Source organism: Nicotiana attenuata, chromosome 1 (genome assembly GCF_001879085.1).
Source record: "Nicotiana attenuata strain UT chromosome 1, NIATTr2, whole genome shotgun sequence".
NCBI classification, from domain to species: domain Eukaryota; kingdom Viridiplantae; phylum Streptophyta; class Magnoliopsida; order Solanales; family Solanaceae; genus Nicotiana; species Nicotiana attenuata.
The window spans coordinates 78,714,019-78,737,194 of NC_031989.1; the positions used below are offsets into that span (position 1 = coordinate 78,714,019).

The 23,176-nt window shown below is 39.3% G+C and overlaps 2 protein-coding genes across 2 annotated transcripts; both read left to right on the forward strand.

The window, feature by feature from the left end:
• LOC109237601 lies at nucleotides 15,368-17,395 on the forward strand. The gene has a single exon (XM_019403920.1). It carries the CDS (start codon nucleotides 15,368-15,370, stop codon nucleotides 17,393-17,395), a length of 2,028 nt encoding a protein of 675 aa, XP_019259465.1.
• On the forward strand, nucleotides 21,156-21,561 carry LOC109237616. The gene is made up of 2 exons (XM_019403940.1): nucleotides 21,156-21,263; nucleotides 21,337-21,561. Exons 1-2 carry the CDS (start codon nucleotides 21,156-21,158, stop codon nucleotides 21,559-21,561), a joined length of 333 nt encoding a protein of 110 aa, XP_019259485.1.

The window sequence follows — 23,176 nt, forward strand, 5'->3', positions numbered from 1 at the left end:
TAAAACAAAAGTAAGGAAAAGAAAGCCCGACATCGGGGTGTCACTAGTCATGAGCATCAACTACAACCGTCTGACAATATCAAGGCTAACATAGTTTGGGAAATACTGAATACAACTAAGGGAAGATAAAGATGGAGGAAAGCAGGGCTGTGATCGCCAGGCAGCTACCTTGCTAACTCCGATGGATCTACAACTGAATAATCAACACTCGCTACTGGGTCCAGAAATACCTGAATCTGCACACAAGGTGCATGGAGTAACGTGAGTACGCCAACTCAGTAAGTAACCAAAGTAAATAAAGGCTGAGAAGCAGTGACGAGAAATAAAACATATCAAGTTCATATCATGAAATCTCAGTAAAATATAACATGCTTTCAAAAGCAGAGTTTGAGTCAAATCATTTCATTTAAACTCAGTTTCAGAAAAATCTTTTGAAGGTATTTTCAACAGTTCTCAAACAGAGGCTCAGTGTAATAATGAGCAAAATGATGAGATGATAAAATGCTCCTCGGGCAAACATCACTCGCATATAGCCCCTCGGGCAAACATAAATCGTAAACAGCCCCTCGGGAAAACATGAATCATAAATAGCCCCTCGGGCAAACCTCACCATCACTCATATAAAGCCCCTCGGGCAAATCTCACTATCACTCGCAAACAGCCCCTCGAGCATTACATCACTCAGAATCAGGATACCCGCGCTCACTGGGGGTGTGCAGACTCCGAAGGGGCTCCTTTAGCCCAAGCGCTATAACAAGCCACCTTGTGGCATAGATCAATCGAGCCATCGGCCTCACATAATCATGAATCAATAACAACATGCTGCGGCGCACAGCCCGATCCCATAATATCCTCACAAAAACAGGACCTCGGCCTAACTCAGTCATAAACCTCTCAAGCCACTGAGGCTATCAGTAAAAACGGGGTGTTCAGCCCAAAATAACATTTTATATGCATCAAAACGGGGTAATAAAGATTGAGTTACGAAATCAGCAAACATAGCATGACTGAGTATAGGTATTCAATCAAAACTGTGAGAGGATAATAAGAAAATACCCCTAAGGGTCCAAACAGCTCTAGCACAAGGCCCCAATATGGCATTCAGCCCAATTTATAGAAATTCTTTCTAAAACACATAAGTATCATATAGTTTCAGTCAAATATGCAACTTCATAGTTGCTACGGGAGGGACCAAGTCACAATACGGTGCACGCCCATACGCCCGTCACCTAGCATGTGCCTCACCTCAAAGTAGTAAAAAGGATGCGAAATCCGGGGTTTCATACCCTCATGACTAGATTTACAATCGTTACTTACCTCAAACCGGTCAAAATCTCTACTCCGCGATGCTCTTGCCCTTCGACTCGGCCTCCAATCGCTCCGAATCTATTTACAACCAGAACAATTCCATCAAAATGCGCTAACGGAATGAATTCCACAAGAAAAACTAGCAAATTTGGAGAAATCCCGAAATCCTCTCTAACCCGGCCCCCAGCCCACGTCTCGGAATCCGACAAAAGTCACAAACTACTAGAAAGCCCTTTCACTCACGAGTCTATCCATACCAAATTCATCAAAATCCGACATCAAATGGTCCCTCAAATCCCCAAAACGAACTCTCCAATTCCCAAGCCCTAACCCCTCATTTTTACCCCCAATCTTCACAAATTACATGATTAATCAACGGAAATCATCACATATACGGGTTTTAGGGCTCAAGCCACTTACCTTGCTGATAAACCCTTGAATTCCTCCTCAAAATCGCTCTTAGAAGCTCCAAGGCCGACTAATAATGGTGGAAAATAACCCAAATTTCGCGAAGTCCACCTTCTATACATTCTGCCCAGAACATCCGCATCTGCGATCCCCATGTCGCTTCTGTGACGCCGCACCTGCGGAAAGTCCATCCCAGGTGCGGTTCTCACATAAATCCCAAAATTCGCTTCTACGGACCAATACTCGCACCTGCGGCCTCGCAGGTGCGCTCCACGCATCGCACCTACGATTCCTGTCCTCCTTAGCCTTGCCCGCTTCTGCAACTGCTTTTCCGCTTCTGTAGGTCTGCACCTACGGTCCCCACTCCGCAGGTGCAGTAATGACAGCTGAGTGAAATCTTCAGCATTCCTCAAATTCCATCCTTGTTCCGTCAACCACCCGAAATCAACCCGGGGCCCTTGGGACCCCTACCAAACATACCAACAAGTCATATATCAACATACAAACTTAGTCGAACCTTCGGAACACTCAAAACAACATCAAAACACCAAATTACCCTTGGATTCAAGCCTAAAACTTCTAAACGTTCCAATTTCGCAAACGATGTGGAAACCTACCAAAGCTCATCCAAATGACTTGAAATTTTACACACACATCACAAATGACACTACAAACCTACTCCAACTTCCGGAATTTCATTCCGGCCCCGATATCAAAAATTCCACTGCCGATCAAAAAGTGTGAAATTTCCAGTTTACGCCAATTCAAGCCTTATTCTATCACAGACCTCCAAATCGCATTCCGGACGCGCTCCCAAGTCCAAAATCACCTAACGGAGCTAACGGAACTATCAAAATTCAAATCCGAGGTCGAATACTAAAAAGTCAAAACTTGGTCAAACCTTTCCAATTTAAAGCTTCAAGCTGAGACCATTCTCCCAAATCAATTCCGGATAACCAGAAAAAACAAAATCGACGATTCACATAAGTCAAAATACATCAGACGGAGCTACTCATGCCCTCAAATAATTGAGTGAAGTGCAATTGCTTAAAACGACCGGTCTGGTCGTTACATCCTCCCCCACTTAAACATACGTTCACCCTCGAACGTGCCCAGAGTTGTTCCAAAAGCCATCGAGACGCTGTATAATCCCACTATGCACATACTCGGGGGTGATCCCACGTCACCCTATCCCATATAGGTCTGATAACACAACATGACTGAAATTTCTTATTCCATCCTAGCCCATAAGCCTTAGAATCTAGTTTTCACATCCAAAATTTCCTATAAGATCATAATTCTCGCATCCACACACTGTATAAGTCTGAACAAGCTGTCTCCTGTCATATCCATAACCCAAGATGAAATCACATGATATACCACATAATTCAAACACTCACAGCAATGATTTCTAATCATAGCAGCTGCCCAAAACAACCAAACGCTGGTAATAAACCTCTTATCAAACGGAGCCTCGTTCTAACACCTTCATATACTGCCAACGATGAAAGAAGCACACAACAACTCATAACCATTTATCGGATCAACTAGTTGTGGAACTCCCTCTCCTTCGACAAGAACTGTAGCCAATTTCTAACACGATCAGCGACATTACCCCTTTTAAATATACCACAATCAAATTCGATAGCATCCATTGTAGCTCCGATGACCTCATCTTATCAAATACAAGTCACTCTAGTGACATGCCACACCAATACTACCCAGATCCACAAACCGTAAAATCTGTGCACCAATACGCAATAACTAAACGTACTCAAACACGAAAAAATGACTTCAATGAGAGAATTGTCCCGCAAGCTCAACCAGTACCACCACAATGCAATGCTAATAACCCATCACACACCGTAGAATCAAAATGCACTAATCTAACACAAGGATCATATCCCAACATAACTTTGCTATAATGCGCGATCCCATCCAAACACTGGTCCACATGAAATACTTCAAGCCACCTTGCTCAAAATCAATACCCATTGGAAATTCGACATCAAGAACCCAAAGTGAATTACCATAACCACGGAGAGCAAATAACACAACGCCACCATCTGAAAGAAAATATCTAACGCGCATCCACCACGCAATACCCGAATACTCATCTTGCTCAAGATCCCGCCCAAATAGAACCGCACCATGTGTGCATATAAGCAACGAACCATAACTCCTCGTAGCATAGGTGAGTAATCAAAAATAAATCTCGGAACACAAATACGCTTAACAACAACCGAATGGCACCTCTCTCAACAATAGCAATTCAGAGTCTACATATCCGACTCGATGCAGAACACACATCCATATTGGGCCTACCAATGAACCCCAAATCAACTCTGGTCACCCCCAATATATGAATAACTCTCCGAAAGTTCACAATGACTGAATCATAGCACATACTACCATCTGACTAGCTTGCCCACATCTTCACAGTCCACAACCACGAAATAATCTACTCACGAGAACTCCCAGTCTCCAAATCCATAGGACATACGAATCACCATCTCTGATCTCAACTCCACCGCCTGGACGTCCACACTCCTGCAATTACACAGTCACCCCACGAGGAATACTTCTAAAATTCTTCTGTGCCACAAGGCAAAATTTGAACTCCAGCAGTCGATCAAACAAGAAAGTGCCGCAATACCAATGAAGTATCCATAACTCAAACACTTTGCCCCTTTCTGAATATATACTCTCATCAAACCATACCAATTAGTAATATCATTTACCTAGTCATCTAAAATTGTCCATGCTGCCTAAGAATTTACGACCTTGCTTTCAGAACTAAATCGTGACCTTACACATACAAATCTCAATCCTACATAACATATCGCATATACCATGCCATCCTATGATAAATGTGAGAATAACATAATCCACTCCGAGTCACAAGCAACTACGGACTCAACTAGCCAAGAACTTTCCATTTGATCTCATCTAGGAGAAAGTCACTATACATCACATGCTCCTCACGCCAGTAGAAAATACACATCTCTAACCGTGGTAGAAACCATCAAGAACTCTCCGAACCCCATTGGTACAGAACCAAACCATTGGGACTGATTCCTTCTAACTCAACTAAGCTACGCAAGCCACTAAAAACCCAAGGGCATTGCCATGAAACACCTGTAGAAATTGATTACCTCATACATACCCAAAGAACTAATCATACCCATTACCATGCCGATCCAACCTACTACCAAGATGTCCTATCTATCCGAGTCCCTTCTGAATTACCTCCAAATTGATAATTCTCCTCGCTATAACACCACAATGCTCAACCCAGACTCACCACATGAGACCCAAGCATAAAACCACACTGCCTTAAGGCTCATAAGCCGTTGAATACCCCCTTAAATATCCCCAAAAGTACCACATTCAAAACACTTACCCTGAAAAGACTTCCTGCAAATCTAAAACCAATACCTTCACCTTTTTTATATTGATATGTAGAATTCATAATGATATAGAAATGCCACTAGTCTTGACACTCCCCAATGTAAACTTTAGTTTCTAGCCAAATACACATCCTGAAGATCTCCAATTGTTACATATAAATCTTGCATCCATTAGATCCATTCTCGGGAGTCATCCACTCTACTCAGGTCTCAATTAAACTGATCAAACGAACCGAACGACCTGTGCCCCATTAGTACAACAACACCTAAGGAAGTAACCCGTCCTTCTAAGCAGCCGAGCGATTTCCTACTCCATACATGTTACATCCCTTACAAAAACAACTAAATCGTCCAATGTTTCTCATATACCCATAAAGCATAACACAACCCTTATCCAAAATTTCCTTTACTCGAGTCATCCTTGACCTCAACCTTTGTAAGCCACAACTGATTCACCAGTATACCTCAAACTGAAACCAATACAACACATAACCGTGCAATCAACTGATCAATAGCAGACTCCCCCACTTGGCTCAAAGCCATAGATCAAAACGCACAATACTCGCGATGCCCATACTCTATTACTGCCATAATGCCATAGTGAGATTTAGCTAAATCCTTCATAAGCTAATGCAACAAAACCCATCTAATACCTCAAATTACTTGTAAATCTCACATTCACCCTCGTAACAGTCAAGCCAACTCTCATACGCGATCCAAACTCGAACTGCAGCACATATAACTCACTGGTAATAGAAGACTCACTACAAAACAACATAGGGATCCTACGCCCTCAGGACACCCCGCAAGAGATAACCCACCCGCTTCGCCTCAAACTAACATCTCTTTGTACCCTTCCACCGTCATAAACATCACGCGATCACTTAATCCCCCTGAGTCTGAACTCATAACACAACATGAAGACCAACCTCACTCTACAACTAAACTACATGAAAGGTCCTTCAACACACCCATAGCTCGAGGCCATACGCCAACTCAAGATAGAAGTCAAACACCCGATAGTCCTTGATACATCTCCAACAAACTCTTCTTGTCATATTAGAACAATCTGAACACATCTCGCAATCAAATCATACTCATCCCATAGTCATCCAGTCACAAATCCCACCAATAAGGACACAAACGAGCATATAAGTCCCGAATGCACGTGCTCACACGATCAAAATCTCAGTACTCAAGCCACAGGCAAAACCCAGCCTCAAGTCCTCCAGACCGGCCAGCCATCAACATGCGAAAATCATATCTCGCACCTCAACCATGGAACTTGCAAGCCGTCGACGCGCAACTGATACCGAGTGCTCATGTGAGCATACAAATGCATAGAAGGAATTCAAAGAGTTACACTTCAAGCTGAATCAATACCGTACGATAAGAATTCAAGAATGTGAAGTTTCCTAAGGGTTCTGCAGCCTCTCGAAGATAAGTACAAACGTCTCCGTACCGATCCGTAAGACTCTACTGAACCTACTCATGACTCGTGAGACCTATGTAACCTAGGCTCTGATACTAACTTGTCACAACCCAAAAACCAACCCTGTCGTGATGGCGCCTATCGCGGTACTAGGCAAGACGACACACTCCAAAACAAAATGAGATTTTCATTTTTCAAGATGATTCCCAAAGCTATTTAATGTAAAACCTTCATAAGGAGTGTAAATCAAAACAAAAGTGCGAAAAAGAAAGCCCGATATCGGGGTGTCACTAGTCATGAGCATCTACTACAACCGTTTGACAATGTCAAGGCTAACATAGTCTGGGAAATACTAAATACAAATAAGGGAAGATAAAGATGGAGGAAAGCAGGGCTACGATTGCCAGGCATCTACCTTGCTAACTCCGATGGATCTGCAACTGAAAAATCAACACCCGCTATCGGGTCCAGAAATACCTGAATCTGCACACAAGGTGCAGGGAGTAACGTGAGTACGCCAATTCAGTAAGTAACCAAAGTAAATAATGGTTGAGAAGTAGTGACGAGCAATAAAACATATCAAGTTCATATCATGAAATCTCAGTGAAATACAACAGGCTTTTAAAAGCAGAGTTTGAATCAAATCATTTCGTTTAAACTCAATTTCAGAAAAATCATTTGTAGGTATTTTCGACAGTTCTCAAACAGAGGCTCAGTGAAACAATGAGCAAAATGATGAGATCATAAACAACCCCTCGGGCAAATATCACTCGCATACAGCTCCTCGAGCAAACATAAATCGTACACAGCCCCTCGGGCAAACCTCACCATCACTCATATACAGCCCCTCGGGCAAATCTCACAATCACTCGCAAACAGCCCCTCGGGTATTACATCACTCAGAATCAAGGTACCCGCGATCACTAGGGGTGTGCAGACTCCGGAGGGGCTCCTTCAGCCCATGCGATATAACAAGCCACCTCGTGGCATAGATCAATCAGGCCCTCAGCCTCACATAATCATGAATTAGTAACAACATGATGCGGCGCGCAACCCGATCCCATAATATCCTCACAAAAACAGGCCCTCGGCCTCACTCAGTCATAAACCTCTCAAGCCACTCGGGCTATCAGTAAAAACAGGGTGCTCAGCCCAAAATAACATTTTATATGCATCAAAACAGGGTAATAAAGACTAAGTTATGAAATCAGTAAACATAGCATGACTGAGTATAGATATTCAATCAAAATAGTGAGAGGATAATAAGAAAAGGCCCCTAAAGGTCCAAACAGCTCTCGCACAAGGCCCAAATATGGCATTCAGCCCAATTTATAGAAACTCTTTCTAAAACACATAAGTATCATATAGTTTCAGTCAAATACGCAACTTCATAGTTGCTACGGGAGGGACCAAGTCACAATCCCCAACGGTGCATGCCCACACGCCCATCACCTAGTATGTGTGTCACCTCAAAGTAGTAAAAACGATGCGAAATCCGGGGTTTCATACCCTCATGACTAGATTTACAATCGTTACTTACCTCAAACCGGTCAAATCTTTACTCCGTGATGCTCTTGCCCCTCGACTCGGCCTCCAAGCGCTCCGAATCTATTCACAACCAAAACAATACCATCAAAATGTGCTAATGGAATGAATTCCACAAGAAAAACTAGCAAATTAGGCACAAATCCCGAAATCTTCTCAAACCCGGCCCCCGGGCCCACGTCTCGAAATCCGACAAAAGTCACAAACTACTAGAAAGCCCTTTCACTCACCAGTCTATCCATACCAAATTTATCAAAATCCGACGTCAAATGGTCCTTCAAATCCCCAAATCAAACTCTCCAATTCCCAAGCCCTAGCCCCTCATTTTTACCTCAAATATCCACAAATTACATGATTAATCGGTGGAAAATCATCACATATACGAGTTTTAGGTCTCAAACCAATTATCTTGCAGATAAAACCTTGAATTCCTCCTCAAAATCGCTCTCAAAAGCTTCAAGGCCGACTAAAAATAGTGGAAAATAACCCAAATTTCGCGAAGTCCACCTTTTATACATTCTGCCCAGAACATCCGCATTTGCGATCCCCATGTCGCTTCTGCGACGCCGCACCTGCGGAAAGTCCATCCCAGGTGCGGTTCTCACTTATATCCCAGAATCCGCTTCTACGGACCAATACTCGCACCTGAGGCCTTGCAGGTGCGCTCCATGCATCGCACCTACAATTCCATCCCTCCTTAGCCTTTCCCGCTTCTGCAGCTGCTTTCCTCTTCTGCAGGTCTGCACCTACGGTCCCCACTCTGTAGGTGCAGTTATAACAGCTGAGTGAGATCTTCAGCATTCCTCAAATTACATCCTTGTTTCGTCAACCACCCGAAATCAACCCGAGGCCTTTGGGACCTCTACCAAACATACCAACAACTCATATATCAACATAAAAACTTAGTCGAACCTTCAGAACACTCAAAACAACATCAAAACACCAAATTACCCTCGGATTCAAGCCTAAGAAATTCTAAACTTCCGAATTCCGCAAATGATGCCGAAACCTACCAAACCTCGTCCGGATGACCTGAAATTTTGCACATACATCACTAATGGCACTACAAACCTACTCCAACTTCTGGAATTCCATTCCGACATCGAAAATCGCCAAATTTCCAATTTTCGCCAATTCAAGCCTAATTCTACCACGGACCTCCAAATCACATTCCGGACGCGCTCCGAAGTCCAAAATCACCTAACTGAGCTAACGGAACCATCAAAATTCAAATCCAAGGCCGAATACTAAAAAGTCAAAACTTGGTCAAACCTTTCCAATTGAAAGCTTCAAGCTGAGACCATTCTCCCAAATCAATTCCGGATAACCTGAAAAACCAAAACTGACGATTCACATAAGTCATAATACATAAAACGGAGCTACTCAGGCCCTCAAACAGCCGAGAAAAGTGAAATTGCTCAAAACGACCGGTCGGATCGTTACACTACCACTTGGTGAACTCCAAGAAAAACCTGGGTGCCTCTGCCCTATGGAGCTATAATTATTGCCACGTTGGTAGTTGCCTCTATCAAAGCTTCCCCAAGTATTTAGCACTTCATCCCTAGTCGAGGCCCGACACTCATGCGTTGGATGACCCATTTCACAAAAATCACAAACCGATGATGGTTGGCACTGGACTTTGGCTAAGGTTAACTTTCTTATCTCTCTGGCCATGATGTCTAGCTGGGCTTGCACTGATGTGTTAGAATCTACCTAGTGAACCCCAGCTAAATTTTTTCTATCATTACTCTCAGTAGGCCATTGGTTAGCATCTTCAGAGAGCTCATCAAGAATTTCAACAATCTCCTCAAGAGTCTTCTTCATTAAAGGACCTCCAGCTGCAAGTGCTCAGAGTTCTTTGTGGGGAAGGTGTTAGTCCATCCCAAAAGTCCTGGAGTTGCATCCACAATTCAATTCCATTATGCTGACACTTCCTCACTATCTCCTTGAATATTTCCCAAGCTTTGAAGATTGTTTTAGTGTCCTTCCGGCAGAAGTTATGCATTCCCCTTCTGAATTTTACTATTTTTGCAGCTGAGAAGTATTTTTCAAGGATTTTTTTGTCATATCTTCCCATGTTCTGATCGACCCAGTTGGTAAGCTTCGAAGCTAGTGCTTCGCGTCATCCTTCAATGAAAAGGGGAATGCCCTTAAGTAGACTGCATCTTTTGATACTCCATTGTACTGGAAGGTGTTCATGATTTCCTCAAAGTCCATCAAGTGAGTGTTTGGATCTTCATTCGCCTTCTCTCTAAAGACACATTTGTATTGGATGGTTTGAGGCAAGCCTTGCTTCAACTCAAAAATTATTTGCTGATACGAGTGGCGGTCTGATACTGGATAGTCCCTAATTGTAGACTGGTCTGGAATAATCACCCAATGCTCTACCAGGTCTGGGTGGCATATTTTCGAACTTGTCTTCAACTAGGGGTCGATTTAGATTGAATCTTCGACCCCCATCATCTTTGATAGTCTCCTTAGCAGCTCTAAGGGCTGCCTCAGCTTCTATCCGATACAGCTTCTTCTCTATGTTGTGCTGCCTCTCTTGTAGCTAAGTCTACTCCATCAATCTCTTTGTTTTTCATTTTATCTTGAGTCAAAGTATGACCCAAGAAATTTTGTGACTACTCTTTCTTTTCTTAGCTGTCGCGGTTGTTTCTCCAACTCCGGTTCGTAAGGTATCACTTCCTTTAAAGAAAATCGAGTCATACACCAGAGAAGTTAGACATGTATCCTATACACGGAAGAGAAAATCGTGAAGAATAAAATAAAATTGGTTCCTGAATTAGCACCAAAAACTATTTTGAGCACTATTGATTGCCAATCCCCAGCGACAGCGCCAAAATTTGACGAGCGCAAACTATAGCACAAAATTGATGCTCGCTAGTCAAAGATAATATAGTTTAATTATCGTCTTAACATGGATTGGATTCAAATAATGTTCAAGTAATTTCTATCTTAGCACTATTCAGATAATTAACACTTTTGTTGAGATGACTCATAACTAAAATTAACTATGAAAACTAAAACAAGTAACAGTTGATCACAGAAAGACAAGAGTTGAGCAACACCAAAATAATCAATGGGATAAATAAGGGTTGTGACGGGATAGGTGCAAGATAGTTATTTGCGATCCAACTCTAGTTCAATTCACTCTAATGTTCTAATGATTCTCACGAGTTCATTCGATGATTAGTTCAAACGTGTAGCCAAGACTCCTCTCTCGATTAAATCTTAACTTTACGAGGCGAAATAATATAAGCACTGCGAAAATATGCAAGCACGCATTAATGGATTAATCTTCCGGAAAAACGTCTTTCGAATATTCTCCAAACTTGATTTAATCAACAATTCAACAAGCTCTTTTGATTACTTAAAAGTATCGTTGAATTAAACCAAATAAAATAATGCAAAGGTAATCACAAAAATATTCCTCTTTCGATTAAATAAATCGGTGAATAAAATTGTAACAATTCAAAGCTCCATAAACGAATTCAAGCAAAGAACTAAAGTTAAAATTCACGAATATCAATCAAAACAACATATCCATCAAACACTAAGAGAAACTACTCCATATTCATGGAGAAATCATCACAAATAAAGTTGAATAATAAGAAAACATGAATTCAGTCCAAGCTCGGGTGTTAAGTTGAGGAAAGAATGATGAATCCTTGTGCTTTGAGTTTCCAATGCTCTTCCTGTCATCTGTAGGTCAAAAGTCCCTTCAAAAATATATTTTTGGTGTATTTATACCATATAGGAGTGGGCCCGGATGAAACTACCCTTTTCAAGCCGAAATGGGAAAATACTCTGAGAAAATTGTACAGGCGCGCTGCCCCATTCGTTGTACCACACGTCGTGGTAGTTAGGAAGTTCAAAGAGCAATTTCTAATGAACATAGAAAAAACACACTACCACGTCTGTATATTTTACTGAGTAATTTGTTTTCGTTATTTTTTTATATCCAGATTTGGCTCCCGACCCTTGAACGTGATTCTGACTTAATTTCTTAGGCTTTTACTCAAACGTCAAAGCTCCAACTTGTTCAATTTAGCTCCAAATTATCTTAATAGCTTGAAATCATTTTCTGCAAGGCATAAAATACGTAATAAGCATAAATCACAATTATTTAAGTTCAACCACAATTAAAATATAGTAATTAGAGTGCAAACTATGATCAAAGTACGGGTCTCTAGCCTACCATCAGGGAGGCCGTGTGAGTCACCTCCTTATCTTGGGAGCCATACTCTTTGTTGATGGCACTCATGAGGTTGAGTGAGATGTTGTCCGTCGCCTTCGTTCCCCTTTCTTGGTTACCTGCCATGGAGTTTTTTTTGTATACATAGAAAAAAATAGATAATCCTTGCGGTTTGTTAGATTAACAGGTCACGTGAGTTATAGATCTAATGGAAACTAAAAAATTGGCTGTGAAATCCCCACAGACGGCTCCAAACTGTATGACCCAAAATTTAGATCTTGATTTATACAATCAAATTTATTATGAAATAGGGTTAAATTTAGCCAATATTAATGTCCAAAAGATAGACCACGTGTATTTATTGAATATTTCCCACGTGTATTGTTGATTAAGAATAAATGATAGCAATAACGGTGCAATGATCAATTCAAGAATATGGAGGATAGCACTAAATAATAAATGGAATTTAAGTAAATAAATGGATAGAAGTCACCTGACAAAAGGTGAGATTATCCAACAATTCTTCTGACAATGATGGATAATGATAAGTCTTTCGATATTCGGACCCTTTTAAGATCGGAAAAAAAAGGTAGATCAAAATGTAAAAAGGTGAGCTTTGTATGTATATGTTATAGGAAAAATCTTTAGAGAATGGCAATGTGCTGTTTTTTACAATGATGTCAAATCCCACTCTATAACTACATATCTTTCTATTGATAAGGGTACATGAGTCACAAAACCCTAAATAGTACAATTGGGAGGAATATGCGTTGGAATATTCTCTGGAAACCGTAATCCTAGAATTAGCCGTTACTGTTTTAATAAAAGGAGTGTTCGACCTCATCCTCATTCTCTGTTGAGTCACTTCGACCTCATCGACGATGCATTGTCTTCTCGTGACATCGACTTTTTGAGGCTATAGGTCATTATACCCTATTGACGACACGTGGCAGCCTTCAAAGGCTTCCTTGATGTCGACTTGGTCCACATATACTCATGGTAGTTTCTATCCATACACCACCTACCTATGCTCGTACAAACCTCTCTTGTTACTATGGCCCCCGGGGTTGGAGAAACACATGAAAATATTGGGGGAACCATAGAATTGCTAACTATAATTTCAGTTGAGCAAATACATGTTTAAAGTTTAAATTCTATGGGTTCAATCTTTAATATTTTTAACATTGAATCCATATCTTAACTTAAAATAAATAAAATAATAATAAAAAAAGTATTGCAAAGAAAAGATAGAGAATTCTATTGATTTTTTTAGATGAATTACAGTTGGATAAAATCCCTCTATTTATAGGGAAAAGCCCACTTAGTCACAAAGTAACAAACTCTCTAAAAGAAAGACATTTACCTTAAATACAATTCTATTTATAACATAACTATTAATTTTTGCAATTTCACCAAATTTTAATACTTTCGCGTCAAAGTACTAGGTTCAGTTAAACCCGGTACTACCACTCTACATCCGCCTTCATGGAGGCACTAAGACACCACCATGATCGGAGGTAAACAAATATGGAGAATCTAATAATCGTGGACTTGAAACCTAAATTTTTGCGTAAGTTTAGGTTTGACTATATTTCTATTACTTGTTTTGGAAGTTTTGAAATTTAATTGTACAAACTTTTGGATTGTAAACCCAAAATGTAAGTAACCGATATTCATGTTCATGGTTGTAACTTTTATAAAGGAAAAGCTGTTGGCATTGCTCTAAGCGAAGTTTTAAGATTCTTTTATTAACTTGTGTTCTTTTGAATATTCCTCACTTTATTTTATTTATGAGTTTGTGGTTGTCCTTTTTTTTTCTTTTGGTCATAAGTGAATGACTCTTTGTGCATGTACCTACCTCGGTATGTATATAATTTTTTTAAAATCGAATAAAAATAATATGCTTTCATTATAAAATCTATTTTTTTTAAAAAAAATATAAGTTACTGAAAATAATAAATGTTGATCATATTTAGCTTGCTCAATAAATGAAAAATATCACTTTAATTTTTGGTGTTTCTACCAGCTATCGGAGTTATTTAATTGACTTTTTTTTTCTCCTTCTATCTCTCTATCTCTTCGATAATTTTAATTATTTTTTGTTATTTGTTCTGATTATTGAGTGTTATTTTAAAATACGTACAAAAAATCCATGAAGAGGATAATTCTGTTTGAGTAAAAAATTAAAAGAGTTTAAAGTAATATTAAATGGATTATAGTCATGCTATGAGGAAAAAAAATATGGTCATTGTTGTATTTTTCAAATAAGAAAATATTTCATATACGGTAAAATCTTGAGTGCTTTTAAAATCTAAAATATCATGACTTCCAATATAGTTTAAAGAAGGAAGTGTTGAGATTAGATGACGACGTTTGGGCTGTTGGTGTTGCTTTCTTTGTATTTAGGCCTGGCCCAGTTTATTTTATTTATTCATTTATGAATAGGTTAGTCAAGAGGCCCAATGTATATATATGGGACCATATACGAAAGTTTCTGGATTTTGGAATTTTGGTTCACTTTACAGAAATATGAAATACTTTCTCTCCAATTTCCTTTCTTCTCTCAAGCCCTAGCTACAATTTTATCAATCTCTCTTTCAATTTTGAATGTTAACATGGTATCAGAGCGGGGAATCCGATGAATCTCGTCATTCTCTATCTAGCGATGTTACCCTCATTTGTTTTCGTTGAGTTTTTCCTCCTCGTCGGAGATTTCGGATTTCGTCGGAAATTCACGATTTCTTCGATTTCTATCGGAATTTTTAGAAGATTTTGTGTGGATTTCTTCTCCTCTGCTGCCCGAGTTTTGCTTTCGAGATTAAAGTTTTGGTATTCACTCATTTTCTTCATCTCGATTTCACCGGAGCTAAAGTCGATTGCGTCTCAATTTCACCCGAGCTAAAGTTGATTTCTGCTAAATTTTATTACCAAGGCCTTTGCTTCTTCAGGCTGCGAAGAAGTCTGGTACATCATTCTCTGCCTAACTTGTTGCATGCATAGTTGTGTGTGTTGCTGTGTTGTTGGCGGTGTAGATTTTCATTCTTCTTGATCAATTTACTTGCTACAATGGTTAATTCTGTTCCTGAAACATCTTCGTCCACTACGTATACTCCTGAGCCTTCTAGCCCGTTGTTTCTTCTCCCTTCTGATGTCCCCGGCATTTCCGTTGTTCCTGTGCCATTCTCGAGGACTGGTTTTGGAAGATGGAGACGTAGTATGATCGTGTCGTTATCTGCAAGAAATAAAATAGGGTTCATAGATGGGTCTTGTGTTAAACCTGCCGAGAATTCTCCTCAATTTAAGCAGTGGGATAGGTGCAATAATATGGTTATATCATGGTTAACTAGTTCATTATCACCGGATATAGCTGAGAGTGTGCAGTATTTCGAGACTGCTGAAAGTATCTGGTTGCAATTGAATAATAGGTATGGGAGTGTTAATAGAACCAAAGTTTTTGAAATAAAGAGAGAACTTGCTTCTACTTTCCAAGGGACTCTCGATATTGCTTCATATTTCAACAAACTTAAAAAACTATGGGATGAATTGGGGATTATGTGCAGTAGTCATGCAAATTCTTGTGTTTGTGCTGCTAAGGTGGGTCTCCAAAAGGAGAAGGAAGAGGATAAGGTCGACCAATTTCTCATGGGTCTCAAAGAGGTCTACATAGGGGTTAGAAGCAACATTTTGATGATGCAGCCAGTTCCATCTCTTGATACTGTCTATAACATTCTGTTGCAAGATGAAAAACAAAGACAGGTTATCCCCAACACTCAGTTCAACTCAGAATCAGCTTCTTTTAATGCAAATTTCAACAAGCCTTCCCCTCAATTTCCACCTCAAAAACAGTATACACAAAGAGTCAATTTTGATCCATATGGCCAGAAGGTGAATTCTGATCAAACCAAGGTTTCTTTGTCTTGCAAGTATTGTAAAAAACCTGGTCACACAATTGAAAAATGTTACAAATTACATGGATTTCCTCCAAATTTCAAATTTACAAAGGGGCAGACTAAAAGATTTGGTACTGCTGCAAGTGTTGAGGGAAAGTCTTCTGGTATCTCTGAATCTACTTCATCATGTTCTTCACCCGGGCAAGATTCTTTGATTCCTGGCCTCACCAAGGAGCAGTACTCTCAGTTGATGAACCTACTCCAACAGTCTACACTGGGTGAATCTAGTTCTCAGCCACTTCTCATGGGCTCTGCCAATTTTGCTGGTATTAATTCCTCTTCTCCTGTGTGTTTGAATGGTAGTTATGTTGTGCGCATGTTAACTAGTGTAGCTGGAAGGGTGTGGATAGTGGATTCTAGAGCAACTGACCATATGACTTCTAACAAAAATCTTCTCTTTAACATCATACCTCTTCCTGTCCCCTATCTAGTTTCTTTGCCTAATGGTTACAAAGTTAAAGTTACCTGCACAGGCTCTTTGACTTTGTTGCCATCTTTTACCCTTCATCATGTCTTGTACATTCCTACTTTCCATTATAATTTGATTTCTGTGAGCAAATTGATTATTCAGTTCAATTGTAATGTACTGTTCACTTCCCTCTCATGTATACTTCTACAGGCCCATTCTATGAAGAAGCTTCTGGAGCTTGGTAGAATGGACCAAGGACTATACAAGCTCTACCTTAATCATTTTGCTCCTCCTGAACTCTCTAATTCTGTTGTTCCTGATATTAGTAATTCTGTTTCTGCTTCTAATAATGTAGTACAAAATGCTGATTTTTCATTGTATGCAAATCGGCCAGTTATGAATTCAAACTTTGTTGCTCCTTTATCATCTTGTACTGTTCAGCAAATTGTGAATAAAAATGATGTTCTTTGGCATCATAGATTAGGACATGTTCCTTTTGTGCAAATGAAAAATATACCTTGTATTTCTAATGACCTGTCAGCTAAACAGTCTTTTACATGTCCTATTTGTCCCTTGGCTAGACAACCTAGGTTACCATTCCCAGATAGTTCTTCTCAGTCTACTTCATTGTTTCAACTTATTCATGTTGATACTTGGGGACCTTACCACACTCAAACATATTCCGGTGCTAAGTACTTTATTACCATAGTTGATGACTATAGCAAAGCAACATAGACACATTTATTGCACTCTAAAAGCTATGCATTTTCTGTGCTTAAAGCATTTATAATCATGGTGAAAACTCAATTTCAACTTTCTGTCCAAAAGATTAGAAGTGATAATGCTTTAGAGCTTGGATCTTCTACATCAGCCACTCAATTCTTCTCTGATAATGAGATAATTCATCAAACCACTTGTCCACACACACCACAACAGAATGGTGTGGTTGAGAGAAAACATAGACACCTACTTGAAACTTCAAGAGCTCTTCTATTTCAATCAATCTTCCTATAAAATTTTGGGGAGATTGTGTATTGACAGCAACTTACCTTATTAATAGGTTTCCATCTTCAATTTTATCCAAAAGAACCCCCTTTGAATTACTCTATGGCCATCCTCCTTCTTATTCTCATTTAAGGCATTTTGGTTGTCTGTGTTATGCTACAGTCCCCAAGTGTCACAGGGATAAGTTTCACCCTAGAGTTCCTTGTGTGTTTATTGGGTATCCTTTTGCCAAAAAGGGGTACAAGTTATACAATTTGCAAACTAAGTCTCTCTTGTTTTCAAGAGATGTTGTGTTTCGTGAATCTGTGTTTCCTTATAAGATTCCCTCTTCTGCTCCTACTCCTTCTTCTTCTCCTTCTCCTTTTCTCCCTTTGTTCTATGATATTTCTCCCTCTGTTCCTATCCCTCCTTCTGCTACCCCCTCATCTTCTGATGATTCTATGCCCTCTTCTTCATCACCTGATGATGTCTTACCCCCTCCTTCTGAACTTAGGAAAAGCACCAGATCCCATCATCTTCCTTCCCATCTGTCTGACTATGTTGTTAACCTTCCTCCTTCTATTTCTTTCTCCTCCACTAGCTCTTCTTCCACTACACAGCCTGTTCCAGTAGAGCCTTGTTCATACACTCAGGCTGCTGCTATTCCTGTTTGGCAAGAGGCAATGAGACAGGAATTTGCAGCTTTAGAGGCAAATCAAACTTGGAAAATTGTTGAACTTCCTCTTGGTAAGAAGCCCATAGGCAGTAAGTGGGTTTATAAAATAAAATATTAAGCTGATGGTAGTGTCACGATTGGTGGTTCGAGGTGACACTCAAGTAGAGGGGATTGATTTTAATAAAACTTTTTCTCCTGTGGTTAAAATGTGTACTGTCAGATGTTTGGTTGCTATTGCAGTTAAAAGACAGTGGCCTTTGTTTCAGTTAGATGTTAATAACGTTTTTTTACATGGGGACTTAGATGAGGAAGTTTATATGAAGCTTCCCCAGGGCCTTTCTATTGATTCCTCCTCCTCTGGATCTGCTCCTTTAGTTTGCAAGCTGCAAAAATCTCTTTATGGGCTAAGACAGGCTTCTCGACAGTCGTATGCAAAGCTGTCTCATTGTTCCAGGGGCTACTCCTACTCTTTAAATGACTATTCTTTGTTTGTTAAGCGAACTGAATCTTCCTCTGTTTTTCTAGCAGTTTATGTTGATGACATTGTATTAACTGGGGATGATTTATCTGAAAATTTTGCTCTTAAGAGTTTTCTTGATGTTCAGTTTAAGATCAAATATTTAGGTTTGCTTAACTATTTTTTGGGTATTGAAGTTTTCTGTCACAAGTCTGGGGTCCTTTTGCATCAAAAGAAGTTTATTTCTGATTTGCTCCTTGAGTTTAATTGTCTTGATGCTTCTGAGGTGGTTAGTCCTTTGGATATTGCTCAAAAATTGCATTCTGATGTTGGTGAGCTATTGCCTAAGCCTGAATCTTACAGAAGTTTGGTTGGCAAGCTCAATTTTTTGACTCATACTCGGTCAGATTTATGTTTTGCTGTCCAGCATTTGAGCCAGTTTTTAAAGACTCCTCGTGTCCCCCATATGGTTGCTGCTTTGCATGTTTTGCGATACTTAAAAGGGACTTCTGATTTTGGGGTGTTTCTCAGTAATTCTCCTGATTTCTCTCTGCTTGCTAGTTGTGATAGTGATTGGGCTACTTGTCATGAATCTAGACGTTCTGTCACTGGTTTCTGCATTCATTTGGGTGGTAGTCTCCTTAGTTGGAAGTCTAAAAAGCAAAATATAGTCTCTTTGTCTTCAGCTGAAGCAGAATATAGGGCTATGAGTAAAGTGGTGGCTGAACTAGCCTGGTTGGTTCGCTTATTATCTGATTTGGGTCTTTCTATTGATGCTCCAATACCTATTTTGTGCGATAGCAGGCTGCTATTCACATTGCTAAGAATCCGGTGTTTCACGAGCGCACTAAACACATCGAAGTCGATTGTCATTTTATTCGCACCAAATTAGCTGATGGTCTCATCTCTTTATCTCATGTTCCTACTTCTTCTCAACTGGCTGACATTTTTACTAAGCCTTTGACAGGTTTGCAGCATCGCACTTTATCCAGCAAGTTGGGTGTGTGCCCACCCTCCAACTTGAGGGGGGTGTTGGGATTACATGATGACGTTTGGGCTGTTGGTGTTGCTTTCTTTGTATTTGGGCCTGGCCCAGTTTATTTTATTTATTCATTTATGAATAGGTTAGTCAAGAGGCCCAATGTATATATATGGGACCATATACGGAAGTTTCTGGATTCTGGGATTTTGGTTCACTTTACAGAAATATGAAATACTTTCTCTTCAATTTCCTTTCTTCTCTCAAGCCCTAGCTACAATTTTATCAATCTCTCTTTCAATTTTGAATGTTAACAGGAAGAATCAAAATGTTAAAAATTGATGAGTATTTCACTTACGAATCTTAATTTTTTTTTCGCTGGCCAAATAGGGGTTAGGTGAAATTGGGAGTAATATCAGAATGAGACACTTGTATAACGGTTTTGGACTTAGCTTTATCACGAGCTACTGTTACTGTAGCTGCTGCTACTGCTACTGCTACAGCTGTTGTTGCTGTTGTTGTTGCTCCTGCTGCTAATGCTACTACTACTAATACTGATGTTGCTGCTACTACTACTACTGCTACTAACTACTATTAGTACTACTGCTATTGCTACAACTACTACTGTTATTGCTACTGCTATTGCTATTGTTATTGCTACTGCTGCTGCTCCTACTGCTACTGCGGTAGGGGTAGGCATCGGTCGGTTCGGTTCGGTTGTGAATGTTATCGGTTTAGCATATCGATTATCGGTTTATAAATATACTAAACCGATAACCGAACCGATAATATATCGGTTTTCGATTATCAGTTAATCGGTTATCGATCGTTATCGGTTATCGGTTTACCCGATAAGATAACTCAATCTCGATTCTATTAGAAGAAGTAATGAAAGATAATGTGTATTCTATAAAGAATATGATAAACTTTTTCGATTGTTGTAACCCTCTCAACGAATATAATAAACCTTGCAACATAATTTACCCATCCAACTTACACTCAAATCCCTGTTACACACCTGTTGACCACGGGTATAACTTTACACACCAAACCTTTCAAATGTGTGTCAACTACACACTACTTTTGACCAGCCTCTGGGACGTGTGAAACACAACCAATGCAGCGCGTGAAAAGTTATTTTCTGCCTCACCTGACAAATTACAACGGCTAATTAGTAGAATTGGGCCGATTTTCTTAACCCTAACGCCCAATTCTTCTTCTCCTTCTTATTAAAAACAACCATTTTCATCTTCTTCATATTAAAAGGAACCAATTTCAGAAAAATCCAACCCCATCTTCACCTTCCACATCTAATATTTTGAAGCTGGTTATATTTGTTCAATTAAAGTGCAATACAATATTATTCTTCTGTCAATTCTCGTATTAGGGTTCATATTGAATGGAGAATTCGGGTCCATTTTGTCGATGTGGAGATGCTGCTGAACTAGTAATTTCATGGAGCACAGACAGCCCTGGTCGTCGATTCTACGGCTGTAAAAATTACAAGGTAACCTTAGATTGTTATAATCGTTATTTCAAGATTTTATAAGCTTCATCTCAAATTGTTTATGGATTTGTAGAAAGATAAGAAAACTGGCTGTAAGTATTTCGCGTGGTTTGACCCCCCGACTCATGAACACTTGAAGCCGGTGATTTTGGGTTTGCTTAAGAAGAAGAATCAGCTTGAAGGGCATTTGCAGGAATCCAAAAAACAGAGGAACTGGAGGAGAATTTTTTTTCTGATTTTAGGATTAATCTTCATTAAGGCCATTGTATTTGGTACTCCTGACGAAATACCCAAATAAACCCTAACTATTTCGACCCCAACCATCTAAATCAAAACGGTTGAACAACCTAAAATGAGAATACTAACGTGAAAATGAAGAAAGTAACAACAATAAAGAGCAGTTGTGCTCTCGTCGGATTCGCTTTAAAGGTTAGTGCTGAAGAACAGGGATTTGAAAGTGGAATTATGTTTGTTAATCTGGTCGCGTAGTTATTTTTAATTAATAGGGTCGGATCTTTTTTTGGGTCGGAATTAAGAAAAGGGTCGTTTTGTCCATTTTAATTAAAGAATCGTTTGTTTTTTTAATTTAAATAAGCGTGTGTATACACAACATTCAATATTAACCGGGCTGGTCAAAAGTAGTGTGTAATTGACACACATTTGAAAGATTTGGTGTGTAAAGTTATACCCGTGGTCAACAGGCGTGTAACAGGGATTTGAGTGTAAGTTGGATGGGTAAATTATGTATTTCGCCTTGTTTCTCTATGTGTTCAATGACAAATTTGGGAGGGTTAGAACAGTAAATAGAGAATTGGAAAATTTATATACCTAAGGGTAAAACCATATTTTTATAAAGTTTATTGGGTCATCGGTTAAACCGTTAAAAAGTTGGGCAAACCGAGACCCGAACCGATAACTCAATAGTAAAATAACACTATATCGTTATCGAACCGTTAATCCAATAACCCGATACCGATAACCCAATAAGCTTTTTTCGGTTCGGGTTATCGGTTTTACCCGATATATGCCCAGCCCTATACTGCGGCTACTGCTACTACTGCTACTGCTCCTATCCCTACTCGTACTGTTGCTGTTGTTGTTGCTCCTGCTGATGCTGCTATTGCTGCTGCTACTACTACTATTGTTGCTGCTACTGCTGCTGCTGCTACTACTACTACTACTACTACTATTGCTGTTATTGCCGCTGCTACTACTACTACTGCTATTGCTATTGCTATTGCTACTACTGCTATTGCTGCTCCTACTGCTGCTACTGTCACTGCTACTACTAATTTTAAAGTTTATTTCAACATTTTATTTAACCTTTAAATTTTATAATTTTAAAGTTTTGTATTTTTATGCTAATTTTGTTTTAATTATATGGCAGAGATCAAATAAGCGCCTATATCAAGTGTACCATACGAGGTTCTTAAATTATGTTTCCAAATATTACGTAATTTTAGGATTTCCTATATATTTCAAATATGAAAAAATAGTAATTACAATTTTAGTTGTTTTTTACTTTCAATGTCCTAAATATTAGAAAAAATTATAAAATAATATTATTGTATCCAGTGTAAACTTTATCTTTAAAGGGTAAAATGACGAATGATATTTTACTAAGTGCCTTCATGTTTTTAATATATTATACATAGATGGATAGATAAGTGAATGACTCACAAAACGTTGTAAATTATAGACACTTTATTTGAAAATACGAGATTGGTTACATGTTGGACGACTTTCTAGTGACTATAATAGAGGTTTACACTGTTTTTTGTAAAATTACTGAATTAATCCTTATATTTGTAAACAACTATCATAAGTTGTCTAATGTTTAGAACACACTAGGTGTAATTATGAGTGGTAAACGGGTGGGTCGGGTCGAATATGGTCCGGATCGAAAACGGGTG

Coding starts and splice junctions, on each gene's coding strand:
- LOC109237601 (XM_019403920.1), top strand. CDS start 15,368: ATGGTTAATTCTGTTCCTGAAACATCTTCGTCCACTACGTATACTCCT.
- LOC109237616 (XM_019403940.1), top strand. CDS start 21,156: ATGGAGAATTCGGGTCCATTTTGTCGATGTGGAGATGCTGCTGAACTA. Junction 21,264..21,336: donor ACGGCTGTAAAAATTACAAG/GTAACCTTAGAT, acceptor ATGGATTTGTAG/AAAGATAAGAAAACTGGCTG.